General features: G+C 45.5%; 1 protein-coding gene across 2 annotated transcripts; it reads left to right on the top strand.

Annotated features, from left to right (window-relative positions):
- Positions 1-348: 348 nt before the first annotated feature.
- On the top strand, positions 349-10417 carry LOC120966123 (protein FAR-RED IMPAIRED RESPONSE 1-like). 2 transcript variants are annotated; one of them, XR_012187087.1, is made up of 8 exons: positions 349-740; positions 1165-1267; positions 5273-5837; positions 6630-9166; positions 9252-9371; positions 9473-9781; positions 9861-9941; positions 10021-10417. XR_012187087.1 is itself a non-coding variant. In XM_073500927.1 (4 exons), exon 4 carries the CDS (start codon positions 7419-7421, stop codon positions 8856-8858), a length of 1440 nt encoding a protein of 479 aa, XP_073357028.1. In that variant the 5' UTR covers positions 380-740; positions 1165-1267; positions 5273-5837; positions 6630-7418; the 3' UTR covers positions 8859-8970. The 2 variants fall into 2 exon arrangements, 1 of the variants encoding a protein (XP_073357028.1); XM_073500927.1 differs by lacking the exons at positions 9252-9371; positions 9473-9781; positions 9861-9941; positions 10021-10417 and having other exon boundaries at positions 380-740; positions 6630-8970.
- The last annotated feature ends 7861 nt before the right edge of the window (positions 10418-18278 follow it).

The following is an 18278-nucleotide window of genomic DNA, read 5'->3' as shown; positions in this document are numbered from 1 at the left end:
TGTTTTATGTCAAATGTGATGAAATTTGTGATATGTCATATGATGAAATGTGTGATATATAAAATGACAGTTTTAAAGGTTGGGGTTGAGGCAAAGACTAGAACCCTCAAATCCAACCCTTAAAGTAGTTTAAGGGTTGGGTTTGAGGGTTCTAGTCTTTGCCCCTGTTTTTCAACCCTTAAAAGTGTCAAAAACTAGCACTTCTCAACCCTTAAAACTGCTATAAGGGTTTGAGGGTTTGAGGGTTCTACTAGTAATGCTCTCGGCACCTTCCATCAACAGTACTCCCTCCGTCCGGGAATAGTTGTCCCCGCGGGATTTAAAAAAAAAAACCCTTCACGTTTGCCCGACCAAACCCGCACTCCCTCTCCATCTTCCTCCGACACCGGCCGACTCCAACGCCGCCCAGCTCCTCCGCGCAGCTCCCCTGCGCAACCGCGCCGCGCTGCCGCGCCGCTCCACCACACCGCGCCGCCGCGCAGCTCCCCCGCAGCTCCACCGCGCCGCGCCGCCGCACCATCGTTCCGCGCTCCCCTGCACAACCCCTAAAAATCCCCCATTTCCCTTGTTGCTCGAGCTCGACTCCTCCATGCCGGACGCCGCCTCGCCCACACCGCCAGACGCCGCCCCGCCCTCACCGCCGGAGCTCCCTCGCCCCACGCCTCCGCCGTGTTGCTTCCGGCGGTCGGCGGATTAAGGCAGCGGCCTCGCTGGCCCATGGAACCCGCCAGAGTTTAAAGGTCTCCTTTTTCCCCTTCTGCTCCCTTTGATCTCTTGCAATTTTCTTCTTCATCTTCTTCGATTGGTCTACTGGAAACAGAACAGAGGTAAACAAAGCAATCTTTACTGAAAACATAACAGAGTTGCATGGTGGCGTTCGAGGTTGAACCTGTACTGAACAAAACAAGGCTGAGATGGATGGATGGATAGATTGTGTGAGATGAAATATGAGAATCTTGCTTTGTGTAAATTTCAGTTGTCCATCAAGTACTCCATTCACATTGCTGCTGCTCCATCTTTATTAATTCTGAAATAACATCAATGTTGTACTCCATTCAGATTGTTGTTATCTAACTGAATTTCAGTTGTCAATTTTTTTTGCACTCACATGCTTCTATCAGTGGTTATCTAACTGAATCTTGCTCATTTGTTTGTAACCTGTAGATGCCATGCTCAATTTTTTGGTAAAGCTACTCGAGTTGCCAGCAATGCATGCAAAGCGGCAACAGTTGGCTGCTCAGTTTTTCTTGTACTGCCAAGATGGAAGGTGAGCACCAATATTTCTGAAACTAGTGATTTGACACTAGTGAAAATTCAGTTACTGCTTGAGTGATTTGACACTATTGAAAATTCAGTTACTGTCAATTGAATTTGACAGTATAATTCTACAGTACACAAGATTCAGAGTAAATCTTCAAAATGAATTGCTGTTAGTACACGATCAATTAACTAATTTGGCATTATTACTCCCTAGAGAACGGATTGTACAACACTGAAAATTACTCTGAATGTACTCCAATTGACTGTATATTCACTGAATGTACAACACCAAAAGTTACTCCAATGACTGTATATTCACTGAATGTACAACACCAAAAGTTACTCCAATGACTGTATATTGACTGCATATATTTCATTGATGTCAAATTTTATTTATGTGTCAAGTCTGACATCAACTTGTAAGAAGAATAAGGGTGAGTCCAAGATCAGGTGATTGAGTGAGTGATGTGGTTGCTGAAGTTCAGACATGTTCAATGAGAACAACTACTGTGGAGATTAAATTCAATGAGAATAAATTCTAATAAACCCATCATGTCAGGATTCTTGATCAAAGACCCACTTAGGAATAGTTTGTCATTGTTAAACACAAGTTTAAAATGAATATGCTTCTTTTGCTGTGGTAATCCAAAATGCTTCTTTTGAGTACAGTAGCTGTAAAACTTAGTCTATCTGGAGCTTGAGCTTGTGAGCTTCTTTAGCAAGATCACTGAATACACTGATTTTTTGCATAGGAGTAGCTGTAAATGCTTAAGTGGAGTACTCAAATTTGAAAAATGAGTTGCTTACAGATTGTTTGCTCTAGTTGCTTAACTCAAATAAATTAAGTACTTCTAGTTTACTATAGATTGATGAGGACCTTTAGATTCAACCCAAGAATTTAGTTACAAGATAATTTGTGACTACTGAAAATTCAGTTGCTATCAACTGAATTTGTCATTATAATTTATACTGTGAACTGAACACTAACACTTTTACAGTAAATTAGGACTATAGAAACACTTTTACAGTTCTGAACACTTCTCACAAGATGAAGCTCTTGATCTTACAGTAAAACTGTTCTGAACACTTTTCACAAGAGGAAGCTTGGTTTTTTTTCGATCTACACTTTTAAAGTTCAAGATACTCTTGTAAATTAAATAAATCAAATGGTGTATAAATGGTGTATAAATCCTCTTGGAAACTTTAGGTATGTTTGCAATTGGACAAATGGTGTATAAATCCAAATAAATCAAATAAATTCAAATAATTCAAATAAATCCAAATAAATCCAAATAAATTCAAATAAATCCAGATACTTCTATCCTTTCTTTTCCTATCCTTTCTCATTGAACACATGACACAATACATACACATGACACAAGCCATACACATGACACAAGCCATACACATGACACATCAAATACTCCTATCCTTTCTTTTCCTTTTCCTTTTCCCTTTCCCTTTCTTTTTGAGTTTTCTCTATCTACTCATTTCCTTGTTCTATAATGGCTTTGGTGTCAGTAATTAGCTCAGGACTGCAGTATATACACCGGTTATTTCCTCTCTAGCATTCTGTAGACGTTCCTTATGCAGATGCGGCATCTTGTAGTTGTTTCCTCCTTGATCTTTCATCACTTCCACCATGACTGCTTGCAACGTCATGAAGCTTTTGAACAGCTTATGGGGATCGTAGTTCTCAAACTCCTCCTCTACACCCTGTACCAGTTCCTGTATATTCATAGGCGCTCTGCAGTCGGTTAGGGATTGGAGGGAGCAGTGGAAACAAAGATCTAGAACATTGAGCTCAGGGCTGTTTGGTGGTTGTTGCAATAATCGAATATTCAGATCTGTCTGTGCCACAGCTTCTAGAAAACCAGCATCATTAGGGAGGACATGCGGTGTTGCATTATCTTATTGAATGTAGATCGTTGTGTCCTCGTCACCGTCAGGCCATTTGTCTTGAATGGCAGGGATTACTTTATTGATCAGGTAATCTCTGCACACAGGTCTAGTAACTTTGACCGACTTCAACTCTATTGTCCCCCTATCTCTGTTCTGGCTTGTTCGTTGTGCCTCGGTCTCTACCACGAACGGCCAAATGCCAAGTTTTCCATCAAATGTCATCTCCCCATCTTCATTGTAGCGAGGTTTGGCCACAGCTGTTAGAAACATTACCTTCCCAATGCTATGAGTATTGTGCATTCGATTTGGTTCTTCCTCTCCAGGCAGTACGTAGTAGCTACTCTTCACTCGGGTCATGTCATACCATTTCTCATCGATGTGGACCATATTTGTCATTGGCTTGAAACTGGGCCAAGGACTTGATATCCATCTTTCATCCATCATGGATAGGCAGAACTTTAGTCTCGCTATCTTGTTTTGTGGCTTGAGGGTGGGTTTGATGGTGCTTGTGATGCGTTTCAGCTCTTGCAATTGAAATCTGTCATGTAGGGTTGATCGGGGCACACCTAAACACCTTGCTAGAGAACGGATTGTTCTTCTTTTGTTCAAAGGGATTGTTGCTGTTCTCGACAGATCTAGTTCTTTTCTCTTCCTACCACTTTTGTTCTTCTTGCTTGAAACATCAACTTCTTGGCCTGCTGCAAGTTGTCGTTTGGCTAGATTCCATATTCTTGTAACTGTTCGTAGGTGAACATTCAACATAGTCGAAATGAGCACCTTGTCATACTCGTTAACCTGTCCATCTCTAAGCTCGATTACTCGCAGAGCAAAGTAAACACCATGTCCTTCCTTGTCTGTCAAGTCCTTCCCTCTTGGCTTGCCATGTGCATCAGCTTCTTGCACTTCTGCATCTTCTTGTGCCTCTTGAGCTTCTTGCACTTCTGCATCTTCTTGTGCATCTTGAGCTTCTTCCAATTTTGCATCTTCTTGTGCCTCTTGAGCTTCTTCCAATTCTGCATCTTCTTGTGCCTCTTGAGCTTCTTCCTCTTCAGGAAACCAATTCAATTCAATGTCTTCATCCTCATCTTCTGGTATCAAGTTCAAATCAATAGCGTCACCCTGTTGAGCTTGTTCTTCTTCTTGAGCTTCGTCCTCCTCTTCCGGCATCAAATTCAGATCAATAGCGTCACCCTGTGCGGCGGAGGAGCACGTCCTGTGTGGCGACGGAGCAAGCAGGGCGGCGCAGGTCCTTGGTGGCGGAGGAGCACGTCCTGTGCGGCGACGGAGCAAGCAGGGCGGCGCAGGTCCTTGGCGGCGGAGGAGCACGTCCTGTGCGGCGACGGAGCGCGGGTCCTGGGCCGCGGAGGAGCACGTCCAGTTCGGCGGCGGAGCAAGCAATTGGGCGGCGCAGGTCCCGGGCTGACGACTGGCCCTGGCGACGCGCGCCGGCGATGGGCGGAGGAAGGAAGGAGACGTGACCTGTATGGCAACCTGTTTGTAAGAAATTTGAAGTTATGAAGGTTTTTTTGAAAAATTGGCATTACACTACGCTGTGGACAACTTTTCCCGGACGGAGTATTCTGCATGACAGAGTTCAAATTCAGGCTGACCTCTGTAGTAACCAGGGGAATTTAAGTAATACTCCCTCCGTTCCTAAATATAAGTCTTTATAGGGATTTAATTATGAACTACATACAGATGTATGTAGATGCATTTTAGAGTATAGATTTACTTATTTTGTTTCGTATGTAGTTCATAGTAGAATCTCTACTTACATTTAGGAACGGAGGGAGTAGATTCGATCTTCATATTTTTCATTTTTTTTCTTGAGTAGTATATTGTTTGCATAGTTTCTGCACAAGCTAGATGCAAGACTTTGTCACCTGTTGTCGATGTTTATGACCAACGTGTAGCACGGAGCCCAGCTAGGTACTTACACTGCTGAATTTTGCACTTCATGTTTTTCCTTGCACAACAGCTATCTCCGTTCGATATGGTTGAATATGATTTGTTTGTTATATAAGCTTTATTCCCTCCAAAGTTACTGAATTACTCATACAGGGTTCCTTTTTTTCTGTATCTTCTAATAGTGTCTTATCTCTCAATGCAGCATGGAAGATAATTGAAAGTGAAATTTTACGGTGCATTATAATACACCAGAGGACATGTATTACATGGGCGATCTAACGGATGAGAATAACTGAGCCTTTTTGAGCCCAAGGGTATTTTCGACCTAATTTTTTTAAACTTTAATCAGCCCAATTAGGTCTAGGGGTATTCTCGTCCTAAATTTTTCGATTAAATTAATAAAGCACTTCATTATAGAGGTCCAATCATCCTGCTTACTCTTTTGAATTTCGGTTCGAGCGGTTCGTCCTCTCTCCTCCTCTCGAGCCCTAACCTCGGCCCCCCTCGATCGCCGCCGATCGCCTCCGGCGCCCTTGATCACCCCCGGCGCCCTCAATCGCCGCCGATCGCACTCGCCGTGTCTACCCCTCCTGCTCCTACTACCCCTCACTCCCTCCATCGCAAGTCACCCCAGTCGGGTCGCGACGCCAGATCTTCTGACGAGCCGCTAATCCACTCCTTCCCCGAGCGGACGCCACCTTCCTCGATCCGAGAGGCCACATCATCCTCATCGACGTGCATCAACTTTTTCACGCCGGATCTTCGCTGTAAGTGCCTAGCCCTCTCAAATCTTTTCTGGTCCCTTGTGCATATAGTACCAATAGGGGTCGGATTTGATTCGGGTTTAGGATATGTCATGTGAGGTTTAGGGTTTATCGTCTCAGAAAGTTGTGACGAGATTTCGATCGGATTTTGTTAGGGTTTAGGATATGTCATGTGAGGTTTAGGGTTTATGTTTTCAGAAAGTTCTGACGAGATTACGATTGAAAGGAAGTGTAAGTCGGATGTAGCTAGGACATATTGAAGGACTTACTTAGGGTTTTGTGGCATGAGAAAGTTGTCAGCAGATTTGGATTCAAAGAAAGTTATTTTGGATTTAGTTAGGGGATACATTTGAATTGAGTTTCGAGATATTTTGGATTTAGTTAGGAGATAATTAATTTTGTATGGAGTTTGGACTTATTTTGGATTTAGTTAGGAGATAATTTGGATTTAGTTAGGAGATACTTTTGGATTTAGTTAGGAGATAATTTGGATTTAGTTAGGAGATATTTTGAATGGAGTTTGGAGATAATTGATCTGTCAGGGTGGATCTATCAGGGCATTTGAAGGACTCATGGAGTTTGGATTTAGTTAGGAGATCATCAGTTACAGCTACTACAATCAATTAAAAATTTCTGGATTTAGTCAGGGCATATTTACTTAGAGATTTTGAAGGACAGAGTTAGGTACATGAATCTGATATGAAAAATTAAATCAATTATTTAAGCAGAGTATTGCATAATTTCGGTAACGTATGCTATCCATCCGTAACATTGACTATCTACTTTCGCTGGCAGCATAACGACATGGATGATAAAAGCAACGATGGCAAAAACTTGGGTGATACAGGCAAGGATGACAAGGACATGGGTCATAGAGGCAACGAAGGCAAAGGCATGGATGATAAGGATAATGAGGATGCAGGCAAGGATGGCATAGACATGGATGATGTACACATGCAAGGTAAAGGAATTGATAATAAAGGCATGGCTGGTTCATACCTGAATGAGTGTATGGAATACTTAGAGATTGTGAAGAAGACTTTCAGGACTGAGGAAGAAGCCTACCTGTTCTACGTAGGCTATGCAAGAAAAAAAGGGTTTGGTGTTAGAAAGGATGATCTGAAGTACAGGGGTCCGGGTCCGAAACAAAATGCATACAAAAGGACATACAAGTGCTGCAAACAAGGATGGCGGGCCCTTAAGCACTTTAACAGAGCTGAAAGGAAAAGAACACCGAGTGGTCTTTCTCGGTGTGGGTGTCCCGCTCTTTTTCAGGTTGAGCTACAAGATAGCAGTGGCCTCTGGTTTGTCAAGAATTTTGTGGACAAGCATAACCATCTGTTTGTCCCTGCTGACCTGACTCCCTACTTATCGGCTCATCGTAGAATGACTGATGCACAAAAGGCCGATGTCATCGAGTATCCTGTCGATGGACTTCGAACACATCAGATTATGAATGTAATGAAGAAGAATGCCGGAGGTCCCAACAAGCTTGGATTTATAGATCGAGACCTATACAACCATGTTTCAATCCAGAAGAAGCGCTAGATAGAAGGCAGTGACGTTAGATATTTGCTCACCTACATGATTGCACAGAAAAAAGCAGACCCGAAATTCTTTTTCAAATACACAAAAGACAGCGAAGGCCATTTGAGGAACATATTCTGGGCTGACAGCACAGTTTTGTTTGGGGGCGGTCTAGTGTCAGACGAGACAGTTGCATCATACCAGTGGCTTCTTCATGTATTTTTGGAGGCAATGTCCCAGACGGCACCAATTTCAGCAATCACCGATGGGGACGACGCAATGGCTAAAGCAATAGCTACTGTCTGGACCGGAACAGATCATCGTTTGTGCACGTGGCATATCGAGGAGAATATGGTGATGCACCTCCGCAAGAAAAAGCTTGAGGAATTTAAGGAATTCATTTACCGTCGTTGGGATGTTGATGAGTTTGAGAAAAGATGGGAGGCTTATAAGGTTCGGTTCAAAATAAAACCAACAGGCAAGAGGTCGTCATGGGTTAACAGGATGTACGAGCTGCGACACAAATGGGCTGCTGCGTACACAAAGGGTAGTTATTTCCTAGGCATGATGAGTAATCAGAGGAGTGAGTCTCTCAACTCAAGGCTTCATGTGCACCTGAACAGGAAGATGCAGCTTGTTGATTTGTTGCAGCATGTTGAGCACTGTGTATCCATAATGCGTAAGAATGAAGCAGCATTAGACGCAGTAGCGACACATACGATACCCTTCACTAAGCTGAATGCACACCCTCTGGAGATTGCTGCCTCTTATATTTATACAACTGTGATGTTTCCATGGGTAAAGCGTCAGATTGTCGAAGGAACAAATTGGCAGGTCACAAACTGGGTAGCTTGTGATGGTTTGGTCGTGTTTGGAGTTTTGCGCAAAGCCCCATATGATAAAGTCCCATATGGCATGGATGCTAGAGAATTGCAAGGTAAGGAAGGTATGTATGCTGAGGACTTGCATGCAAAAAAAAATTGGATGCTGAGGATCCCGATGACTTGGAAGGTAAGGATGCTGAGGACTTGCATGCAAAAAACTTGGATGCTGAGGATCCCAATGACTTGGAAGGTAAGGATGCTGAGGTTCTTGCATGCAAAAAACTTGGATGCTGAGGATCCCAATGACTTGGAAGGCAAGGATGGTGTGGACTTGCATGCCAAAAACCTGGATGCTAAGGATCCCAATCACTTGGAAGGTAAGGACAGTGAGGAGTTGGATGCAAAAAAGTTGGATGCACAAGGCGTGGATGCTAAGCCTGTGGATTTTATATATCACGTGACTTGTCTGTTTACAGGGGCAAGACTGGATGATGCAGCTTGTAAATGTAAAAAGTTGGAAAGTCAGGATTACCCATGCGCACATATATTCTGCGTTCTCGATCATCTTGGTGTACGCACATTTCCAAAAAAAAAAATTCAAGAAAAGATGGACAATGCATGCCAAGCCAGCGTTCCCTTCTTTGAGGACTGCGAATACTCATGTATGGTCTGATCACATGAATACGTATCATCAACTACGCAACATGGCTAGTGATGCTTTATTCACAGCCGCAGCCACAGTCAGAACAGGTGATGGAGCTCCTCCGGAGTATATTGGTTGATGGAGAAAAAACTGATTTGGATGAAGGCCATAAATCGTTTGTTCCTTTGCAGGCATACTTCTCTGCTGCTCGCGAATGCTGCACTGATGACGTGGAAAATCCAATCAAAATAGTTCCAAAAGGGAGACCAACTACCGAAGAATCGAACAAGAGGATTAAATCCAGGCGCGAGCGGATGAGAGGGAAAAAAAGCAATGAAGTTAGTGCACATGTTTATCTCATTGTTCATTTCCATACATGCTTACAATGTTAATATGTTCTCTCTTTTTCTCCAATTTACTCAGGAACAAATCGGGGAAATCAAAGGTCACAAGGAGGAAGAAGCGAAAAGAGAAAGACTCAGAGACAGAAGAAGACACAGATTCAGATATAGAAGAAGAGGAAGATTAAAAAAAAGCAACGAAGTTAGTGCACATGTTAATCTCATTGTTCATTTCCATACATGCTTCCAGTGTTAATATGTTCTCCCGGAGAGTGTTCACATGTTTTTCTTCAATTTACGCAGGAAAAAATTGGGGAAATCAAATAGCACAAGGAGGAAGAAGCAAAAAGAAGAGACAGAGTCAGATACAGAAGAAGAGACAGAGGCAGATACAGAAGAAGAGGCAGAGGCAGATATAAAAGAAGAGGAAGATTCAGGTACAGAAGAAGAGGAAGATTCAGATGCAGAAGAAGAGGGAGATTCAGATGCAGAAGAAGAGGGAGATTCAGATGAGGAAGAAGAGGAAGATTCAGATGCAGAAGATGGTGGGCTGAGGAGGGCTAGGAAGAGACCATTGGAGGTTGCAGAAGAGGATTACGCAAAACCAAACAAGTCGGCATTAGCACAATTGTGCGTACTTAAACATGTTTTCGAATGCTAGCTGCAGATTCATCTATTTCATTTTTTGCAGGAAACGCAAGGGCGCTCCAAATGTCAATGCTGGGAGGAAGAAAAAGAACGATGACAAGGGGGTGCGAGGAAAACCAGTGAAGTTAGTGTCTGTACTTACATGTCCGCTCTAGAAGTCGGGTATTTGCTAGTACTGTGTTGACGTTTCTTAACTTTTCCAGGAAAGACTCTAGTAAGGGCGGTAAAGAACAGGCCAAAGGGGTGATGAAGACAAAAAGGCCTGCTAGGAATGTACCACAGGCTGAGCGAATAAGAGCTGTCAAGTTAGCTTCTTTAGCTATGAAGAGAAAATCAGTGAACACTAGTAGAAAAAGGGTCATCTGTCCCGGTTGGTAAGGGCCTTTTGTCCCGGTTGTTGAACCGGGACTAAAGGGTCGTTACTAATGCCCTAGCCCTTTAGTCCCGGTTCTTACACGAACCGGGACAGATGGGCCTTCACGTGGCCGGTGCGGTGAGCCCAGGTAGGAGGGCCTTTGGTCCCGGTTGGTGGCACTAACCGGGACCAATAGGCATCCACGCGTCAGCATTTCAGGGGCTGGGGTTTTTGTTTTTTTTGAAAGGGGGAGGGGTTGGGGGGTTTTGGGGGTTAATTTAGGTGTTTCATATATTGTGTTAGCTAGCTAATTAATAGAGAGAAGTTGTAACGCCCCGGATTCGATGTGCCAGGTGTCTTCCAGTTATTCGTCATTGTTTCCATGTCATTTGCTTGCGTGTTGTATTTTGCCATGTCATCATCTGCATTTCGTATGCATGTTTTTCAAAACTTGCATCCGTTCGGGTTCCGCCGGTTCTCTCCGTTGTCCGTTCTGAGCCCCAACACTCTCACTTGCACCCGTCGGCCCTCTCAGACCTTGTTTCGTGAGTGGGAGAAAAACATACTCGGAATGGGCTGAGATTTGCCGAGTGGCCTTGGTATATCACCCGTAGACCACCCGTCAAATTTCGTTCCATTTGAAGGTCGTTTGATGCCCCAATGGTTAACCGCGTACCCCACAAAGCCCTTTTGTCTTGCAGCTCAACACCCCTCCAAATCAGCCCACTAGCCCATCCAAACCCCGTCCATGCTCTCGGTCGTTCGATCACGATCGTGTGGGCGAATACCATACCTCAGTAGGACACTCCTAGCTCCCTCTACCTATATAAAGGCCTCCCCCGTCCATTTTCGCAGACAAACCCTAGTCTTCTTCCCCTCCGCGCTGTCGGACAAAACCCCCTCGCCGTCGGACATGTCCGCCACCGCCCCCGCGCCAATCCCAGCGTGCCATGTGGCATCCCGCCTCCGTCCACCGCCGCAGCCCGCTAGGCCCATCACGGGCCCGCCGCCGCCCAGCGCCTCCGCCTCCGCGCCCAGCGCACCGGCCCGCTGCCGCCTTGCCGGCGCGCCCCTCCGCTCCGGTCACCGCCCGCCGGCGTCGCTCCGGTGGCCGCCTCGCCCGGAGTCCGCCACCTCCGCCCTAGGTCGCGTCCCCGTCGCCCTCTTCCTCTCCCTCTCTCCTTCCCCTGCCTCACCCTCTCTCTCTCCCCGCGCAGGAGCTCATCGAGCCGCCCCGAGCTCCGCCCCGCAGCCATCCCGCGTCGCCGGCCCCGCCTCCGGCTAGATCCGGCAAGGAGCTGCCGGATCCGCCCCGCCCCGCTCCCGCCGGCGACCTCCCGCCGGGCCACGCCACCCCACCGCCTGCAAGCCCCAGCGCCGCCACCCTCTGCTCGTGCTCGAGCACGAGGAGGACGACGCGCCTCGTCGCCTCGGCCTCGTGGGCCCGGCCTCGCCCCGGTCCAGAGCCACCTCCGTCGGCCCAGCCCAGCATCGATAGGCCCTTGGGCCCTAGGTGAGCTTCTTTTTGCCTAACCCTCGCCCCGGGTGACTTTTAAAATCTTGCGCTTGCTCGTTTTTTTTAGAAAAACGGTCAAGTCTTTTCTGAGATCATCAGCATGTTGTATTCTTGTGAGTGATGTAACTTTGTGTGTACTGCTCCCTTTTACGTGCATAATATATTAAAATGTTCACTGTGAGATGCTCTTCATTCCATTCCATTGTGGCATGCTTGTTTGAGTCCATCTTGATGCCCTAATCATTGTTGCAAAACTGCTATGTGATGTTAACTGCTGTCTGTTATCAGAACTTGATTATTTGTCTTTTTCATTGCATTTTGTGTGTGCATCCTATGAGCATGAGCTTTACATGTGTTTTGATCTACATCATGCCATCTTTACAGAGGTGCTTGTCTTGTATTTTTGTGATCTATGTGGTGACTAGCACAAGCATGCAAAGTAGTCTTTGTGATGTTGCTGATTTCTGTGACTTAGTCATTTCTGCTAAGTCTGAGTCTGTTATATTTTGTTGCTATGTAAACCTGCTGCTACCATGAGTTCCATGCATAATCTGGAGATGTTCACTAAATAATGTTGCTGTCAGCCTGTTAACATTAAGTCCAGTTGTTGCCATGTGTTTTGGTAGTGATCCATGCACCCTATGGACATGCTCTTGCCATTCTTAGCTTCATATTTATGTCATCTTGCTGTTGGTTGACTTCACATGCCATGTAATGCTCTGTGGTGAGTGGTTCAAGCTCACCAACATGCCTACCTATCGTTGTTTCTGCCATGTACCGTTATTTTCACCAAGTCTGAATCTGTCATATCTTTTGCCATGTTTGTATGGGTGCTACCATCTTTTCTGTTGATCTTTGGTAATAGTTCAGTAAGGGAGTTGTGTTCTTTGTCTTCAGTACTAGCATGCCGTGCTTTATTTTGCCATGATAGCTTGCTGTAACATGTTGTTTAATAGCTCTAAACATTGCAAACTGATGTTATTTCTGCTATGTCCTGGAATTCTGCTAAGTCTGTGAATCTGTTATTAGTTGTAATCTTGCCATGTCCTTTTGAGCATGTTGTAGTGGTTTCTGGAGATAGATCAGTGTTCATGTTTTGTCATGCTTTACCTGTACTTCATGTCCATGCCTTTTGCTTTCAAGTTAGGATGCTGTAGCATATTGTTTTGATGCTTGCAAGATGCCTAGTTGCTGTTTTGGACAGATTGTTGTTATATCTTGTTTGGAGTGTATGTGTTGCATCGTTGCTCCGCTTAATTTGAGTGTGCTCTACATGAAACTTGCTTACTTTTGCATGTAGTTTCATATTACCTTGTTGCTTACTTGTTTTGAGAGTGTTTGCTTGATGTTTGAATGCATTTTGCATCAATGCTATGTTTAACTTGTTTTGCTCATATCTTCTAGGCCGTAGCTCCGAATCTAATGAACTTTATATGTAACTTGACTAGAATTTCGTGTAGATCATCTTGGTGCATTTTAATTTGCTGTTTAACTACTTGAACATAAGGTTTATTCAGATCTGGACCAAATTCTAAATTTGCATATGACGACTTACCAGATTTGTTATATGTTGTTTCCGGCCTCATTTAAACCTGCTTTGATGTGTTGCTCTTGTATGCCTCATATCTTGCCATGAGTAGCTTCATGTAGCCTTGTCATGCATCATACTTGGTTGAGCATCATGCCTTGTCTATGTGTTGAGTGTTTACCATGTTGTTTGCTTCTTTCCGGATGTGCTTCTCCTCGATAGTTCCCGTTTCGTTGCGATCATGAGGATTCGTTCGTCTACGCTTGGTTCGTCTTCGTGGCTTCATCTTCTTCATGGACTCGTTCTTCTTCCTAGCGGGATTTCAGGCAAGATGACCGTAACCTTGGATCTCATTACTATCATTGCTATGCTAGTTGCTTCGTTCTATCGCTATGCTGCGCCACCTATCACCTGTTTATCAAGCCTCCAAAATTGCCATGTCAGCCTCTAACCTTTTCACCCTTCCTAGCAAACCGTTGTTTGGCTATGTTACTGCTTTTGCTCAGCCCCTCTTATAGCGTTGCTAGTTGCAGGTGAAGTTGAAGTTGTTCCATGTTGGAACATGGAGATCATGAACTTTGTTGGGATATCACAATTTCTCTTATATTATTAATGCATCTATATACTTGGTAAAGGGTGGAAGGCTCGGCCTTATGCCTGGTGTTTTGTTCCACTCTTGCCGCCCTAGTTTTTGTCATACTGGTGTTATGTTCCTTGATTTTGCGTCCCTTGCGCGGTTGGGTGATTTATGGGACCCCCTTGACAGTTCGCTTTGAATAAAACTCTTCCAGCAAGGCCCAACCTTGGTTTTACATTTGCCTCACCTAGCCTTTTTTCCCTTGGGAGTCGCGCATCCCGAGGGTCATCTTTATTTTACCCCCGGGCCAGTGCTTGTCTAAGTGTTGGTCCAAACTAGAGCACCGTGCGGGACCATCCCTTGGCAACTTGGGTTACATCGGTACCTGTACGCTTCGCTTATCCGGTGTGTCCTTAGAACGAGATACGTGCGACTCCTATCAGGATTGTCGACACATCGGGCGGCTTTGCTGGTCTTGTTTTACCATTGTCGAAATGTCTTGTAAACCGGGATTCCGAGACTGATCGGGTTTTCCCGGGAGAAGGAATATCCTTCGTTGACCGTGAGAGCTTATAATGGGCTAAGTTGGGACACCCCTGAAGGGTATAAACTTTCGAGAGCCGTGCCCGCGGTTATGTGGCAGATGGGAATTTGTTAATATCCGGTTGTAGAGAACTTGACACTCGACTTAAATAAAACGCATCAACCGCGTGTGTAGCCGTGATGGTCTCTTCTCGGCGGAGTCCGGGAAGTGAACACGGTTTATGGGTTATGTTTGACGTAAGTAGGAGTTCAGGATCACTTCTTGATCATTGCTAGTTTCACGACCGTTCTGTTGCTTCTCTTCTCGCTCTTATTTGCGTAGGTTAGCCACCATATATGCTTAGTCACTGCTGCAACCTCACCACTTTACCCCTTCCTTACCCTTTAAGCTTTGCTAGTCCTGATACCCATGGTAATGGGATTGCTGAGTCCTCGTGGCTCGCAGATTACTACAACACCAGTTGCAGGTACAGGTTTTGCGATGATCATGACGCGAGAGCAATGTTACTTGTTTTGGAGTTCTTCTTCTGCTTCTTCTTCGATCAGGCGATAGGTTCCAGGTCGGCAGCCTGGGCTAGCAGGGTGGATGTCATTTGAGTTTCTGTTTGTGTTTCATCCGTAGTCGGATGTTGATATTATGTATGATGTATTGATGTATTCTTGCGGCATCTGTATGCCTTGTATGTATCCCCATCTATTATGTAATGTTGATGTAATGATATCCACCTTGCAAAAGCGTGTCAATATGCGGTTCTATCCTTGGTGGGACCTTCGAGTCTCTTTAGGATGGTATCACATATTGGGCGTGACAGAAGTGTCCTCTCTTATCTCCGTGCTTGGTCGACGCTACGTACTATATACGTATAGAGAGGACTAGTCACACTAGCTAGTAAGCAAATGAAGGAAACAGAAGATCGTCATGAACATATGCATACAGAGAGAAGTGATATCGACCACCTCTCCTTCTCCGAGAGATTGGTTGAACAACAAGTTCTCGTATATCTATCTGACACTACCGGCTACATATATCCAATAATTATCTCTTACAATATAATCTCCTAATTATATATGAACACAGGGTCCACATAGTATTCTCCGTTTTCAGCGATCACGTGGTCAAGGAAGAATGCCGCCAATTCCTCTTGAATTGCTCGCATACGATCTGGTGGTACACTAGTAGAAAAGAGGGCTTTGGTTCAGGTCGGGTCAGCCCATTAGTCCCGGTTCAGTCCAGAACTGGGATCCATGGGGGCACTGGTCCCGGTTCGTGAGGCCAGGGGCCTGCCGGGCCTCGTGGGGGCATTGGTCCCGGTTCGTCTGGCCCCTTTGGTCCCGGTTGGTGGGACGAACCGGGACCAATGGTCCTTGCTCCTGGCCCACCACCATTGGTCCCGGTTGGTGGCTTGAATCGGGACCACAGGCTGCCCTTTAGTCCCGGTTCATGCCACGAACCGGGACCAATGAGGTGCCTATATATACCCCTCGCCTGCGAGCAGAGCACTCTAGTGCTCTGTTTTTCTCTGGCCGGCGAGGGGAGGGCTTTGTGGTGCTCTAGCTCACCTCCTATGTACATGAGGTGTTCGATGAAATGCCCGAGCCACACTAGTTAAGCTTTCTCCTCTCGAAGCTCGACCTCAAAGCTCCATTTTCCTCGAGATTTGTCTAGGTTTAGCGGCCCGTCACGTCCCATTCCCGTCTTCACCGCCGTCGATCGCCCGCGCCGATCTCGTCGCCGGCACCACCGTGGTGAGCCTCTTGTTCTTATGTTCTTTCTGAAAGAAAAAAATTCTTACTTTAGATGTATGGTTTAATTAATTAGATGCTCTGGAGAGCTATATGTTGTTAGATGAGAACTATGTATGTACTTTGGTTTTAATGTGATGATGAACTTCTATTAATTTGGTCACTTAATTATCTATTCATGATGTTCTGTAATGGTTTTTGACACACTTAATTATATATAATGCACGCAGATGAACCGGCAATGGATGTACGGTGACAGACACACCTCCGAGTACATTAAGGGCGTGCATGATTTTCTCGAAGTGGCTGAGGCAAACAAGCAGAATGGTTTTATGTGTTGTCCATGCCCTAAATGTGGGAATACGAAGTCTTACTCTGACCGGAAAATCCTTCACACCCACCTGCTTTACAAGGGTTTCATGCCACACTATAATGTTTGGACGAGGCACGGAGAAATAGGGGTTATGATGGAAGACGGCGAAGAAGAAGAGGACGATGACAACTATGTGCCCCCTGAATACGGTGATGCTGCAACGGGGGAAGCTACTGAAGATCAAGAGGAACCAGACGATGTGCCCAATGATGCTGCAACGGGGGAAGATGCTGAAGATCAAGAGGAACCAGACGATGTGCCCGATGATGATGATCTCCGTGGGTCATTGTCGATGCAAGGACGCAATGCAAAAGTCAAAAGGAGAAGCTGAAGTTCGATCGCATGTTAGAGGATCACAAAAAAGGGTTGTACCCCAATTGCGAAGATGGCAACACAAAGCTCGGTACCGTACTGGAATTGTTGCAGTGGAAGGTAGAGAATGTTGTGCTTGACAAAGGATTTGAGAAGCTACTGAAAATATTGAAGAAGAAGCTTCCAAAGGATAACGAATTGCCCGACAGTACATACGCAACAAAGAAGGTCGTATGCCCTCTAGGATTGGAGGTGCAGAAGATACATGCATGCCCTAATGACTGCATCCTCTACCGCGGTGCGTACAAGGATCTAAACGCATGCCCGGTATGCAGTGCATTGCGGTATAAGATCAGACGAGATGACCCTGGTGATGTTGACGGCGAGCCCCCCAGGAAGAGGGTTCCTGCGAAGGTGATGTGGTATGCTCCTATAATACCACGGTTGAAACGTCTGTTCAGAAACGAAGAGCATGCCAAGTTGATGCGATGGCACAGTGAGGACCGTAAGAAAGACGGGAAGTTGAGAGCACCCGCTGACGGGTCGCAGTGGAGAAAAATCGAGAGAAAGTACTGGGCTGAGTTTGCAGGTGACCCAAGGAACGTATGGTTTGGTTTAAGCGCGGATGGCATTAATCCTTTCGGGGAGCAGAGCAGCAATCACAGCACCTGGCCCGTGACTCTATGTATGTATAACCTTCCTACTTGGATGTGCATGAAGCGGAAGTTCATTATGATGCCAGTTCTCATCCAAGGCCCTAAGCAACCCGGCAACGACATTGATGTGTACCTAAGGCCATTAGTTGAAGAACTTTTATAGCTATGGAATGGAAACGGTGTACGTACGTGGGATGAGCACAAACAGGAGGAATTTAACCTGCACGCGTTGCTGTTTGTAACCATCAACGATTGGCCCGCTCTCAGTAACCTTTCAGGACTGACAAACAAGGGATACCACGCATGCACGCACTGTTTAGATGACACTGAAAGTATATACCTGGCAAATGCAGGAAGAATGTGTACCTGGGCCATCGTCGATTTCTTCCGACCAACCATCAATGTCGAAAGAAAGGCAAGCATTTCAAAGGCGAGGCAGATCACCGGAAGAAGCCCGCCATGCGTACCGGTGATCACGTACTTGTTATGGTCAATGATTTACACGTAATCTTTGGAAAGGGTCCCGGCGGACTAGCTGTTCCGAATGACGCTGAGGGACACACACCCATGTGGAAGAAGAAATCTATATTTGGGACCTACCCTACTGGAAAGACCTAGAGGTCCGCTCTTCAATCGACGTGATGCACGTGACGAAGAACCTTTGCGTGAACCTGCTAGGCTTCTTGGGCGTGTATGGGAAGACAAAAGATACACCTGAGGCCCGGGAGGACCTGCAACGTTTGCACGAAAAAGATGGCATGCCTCCGAAGCAGTATGAAGGTCCTGCCAGCTACGCTCTTACGAAAGAAGAGAAAGAAATCTTCTTTGAATGCCTGCTCAGTATGAAGGTCCCGAATG

This window comes from Aegilops tauschii, chromosome 6 (assembly GCF_002575655.3).
Source record: "Aegilops tauschii subsp. strangulata cultivar AL8/78 chromosome 6, Aet v6.0, whole genome shotgun sequence".
Classification (NCBI taxonomy): Eukaryota; Viridiplantae; Streptophyta; class Magnoliopsida; order Poales; family Poaceae; genus Aegilops; species Aegilops tauschii.
This window is presented reverse-complemented; position numbering and strand designations above follow the sequence as displayed.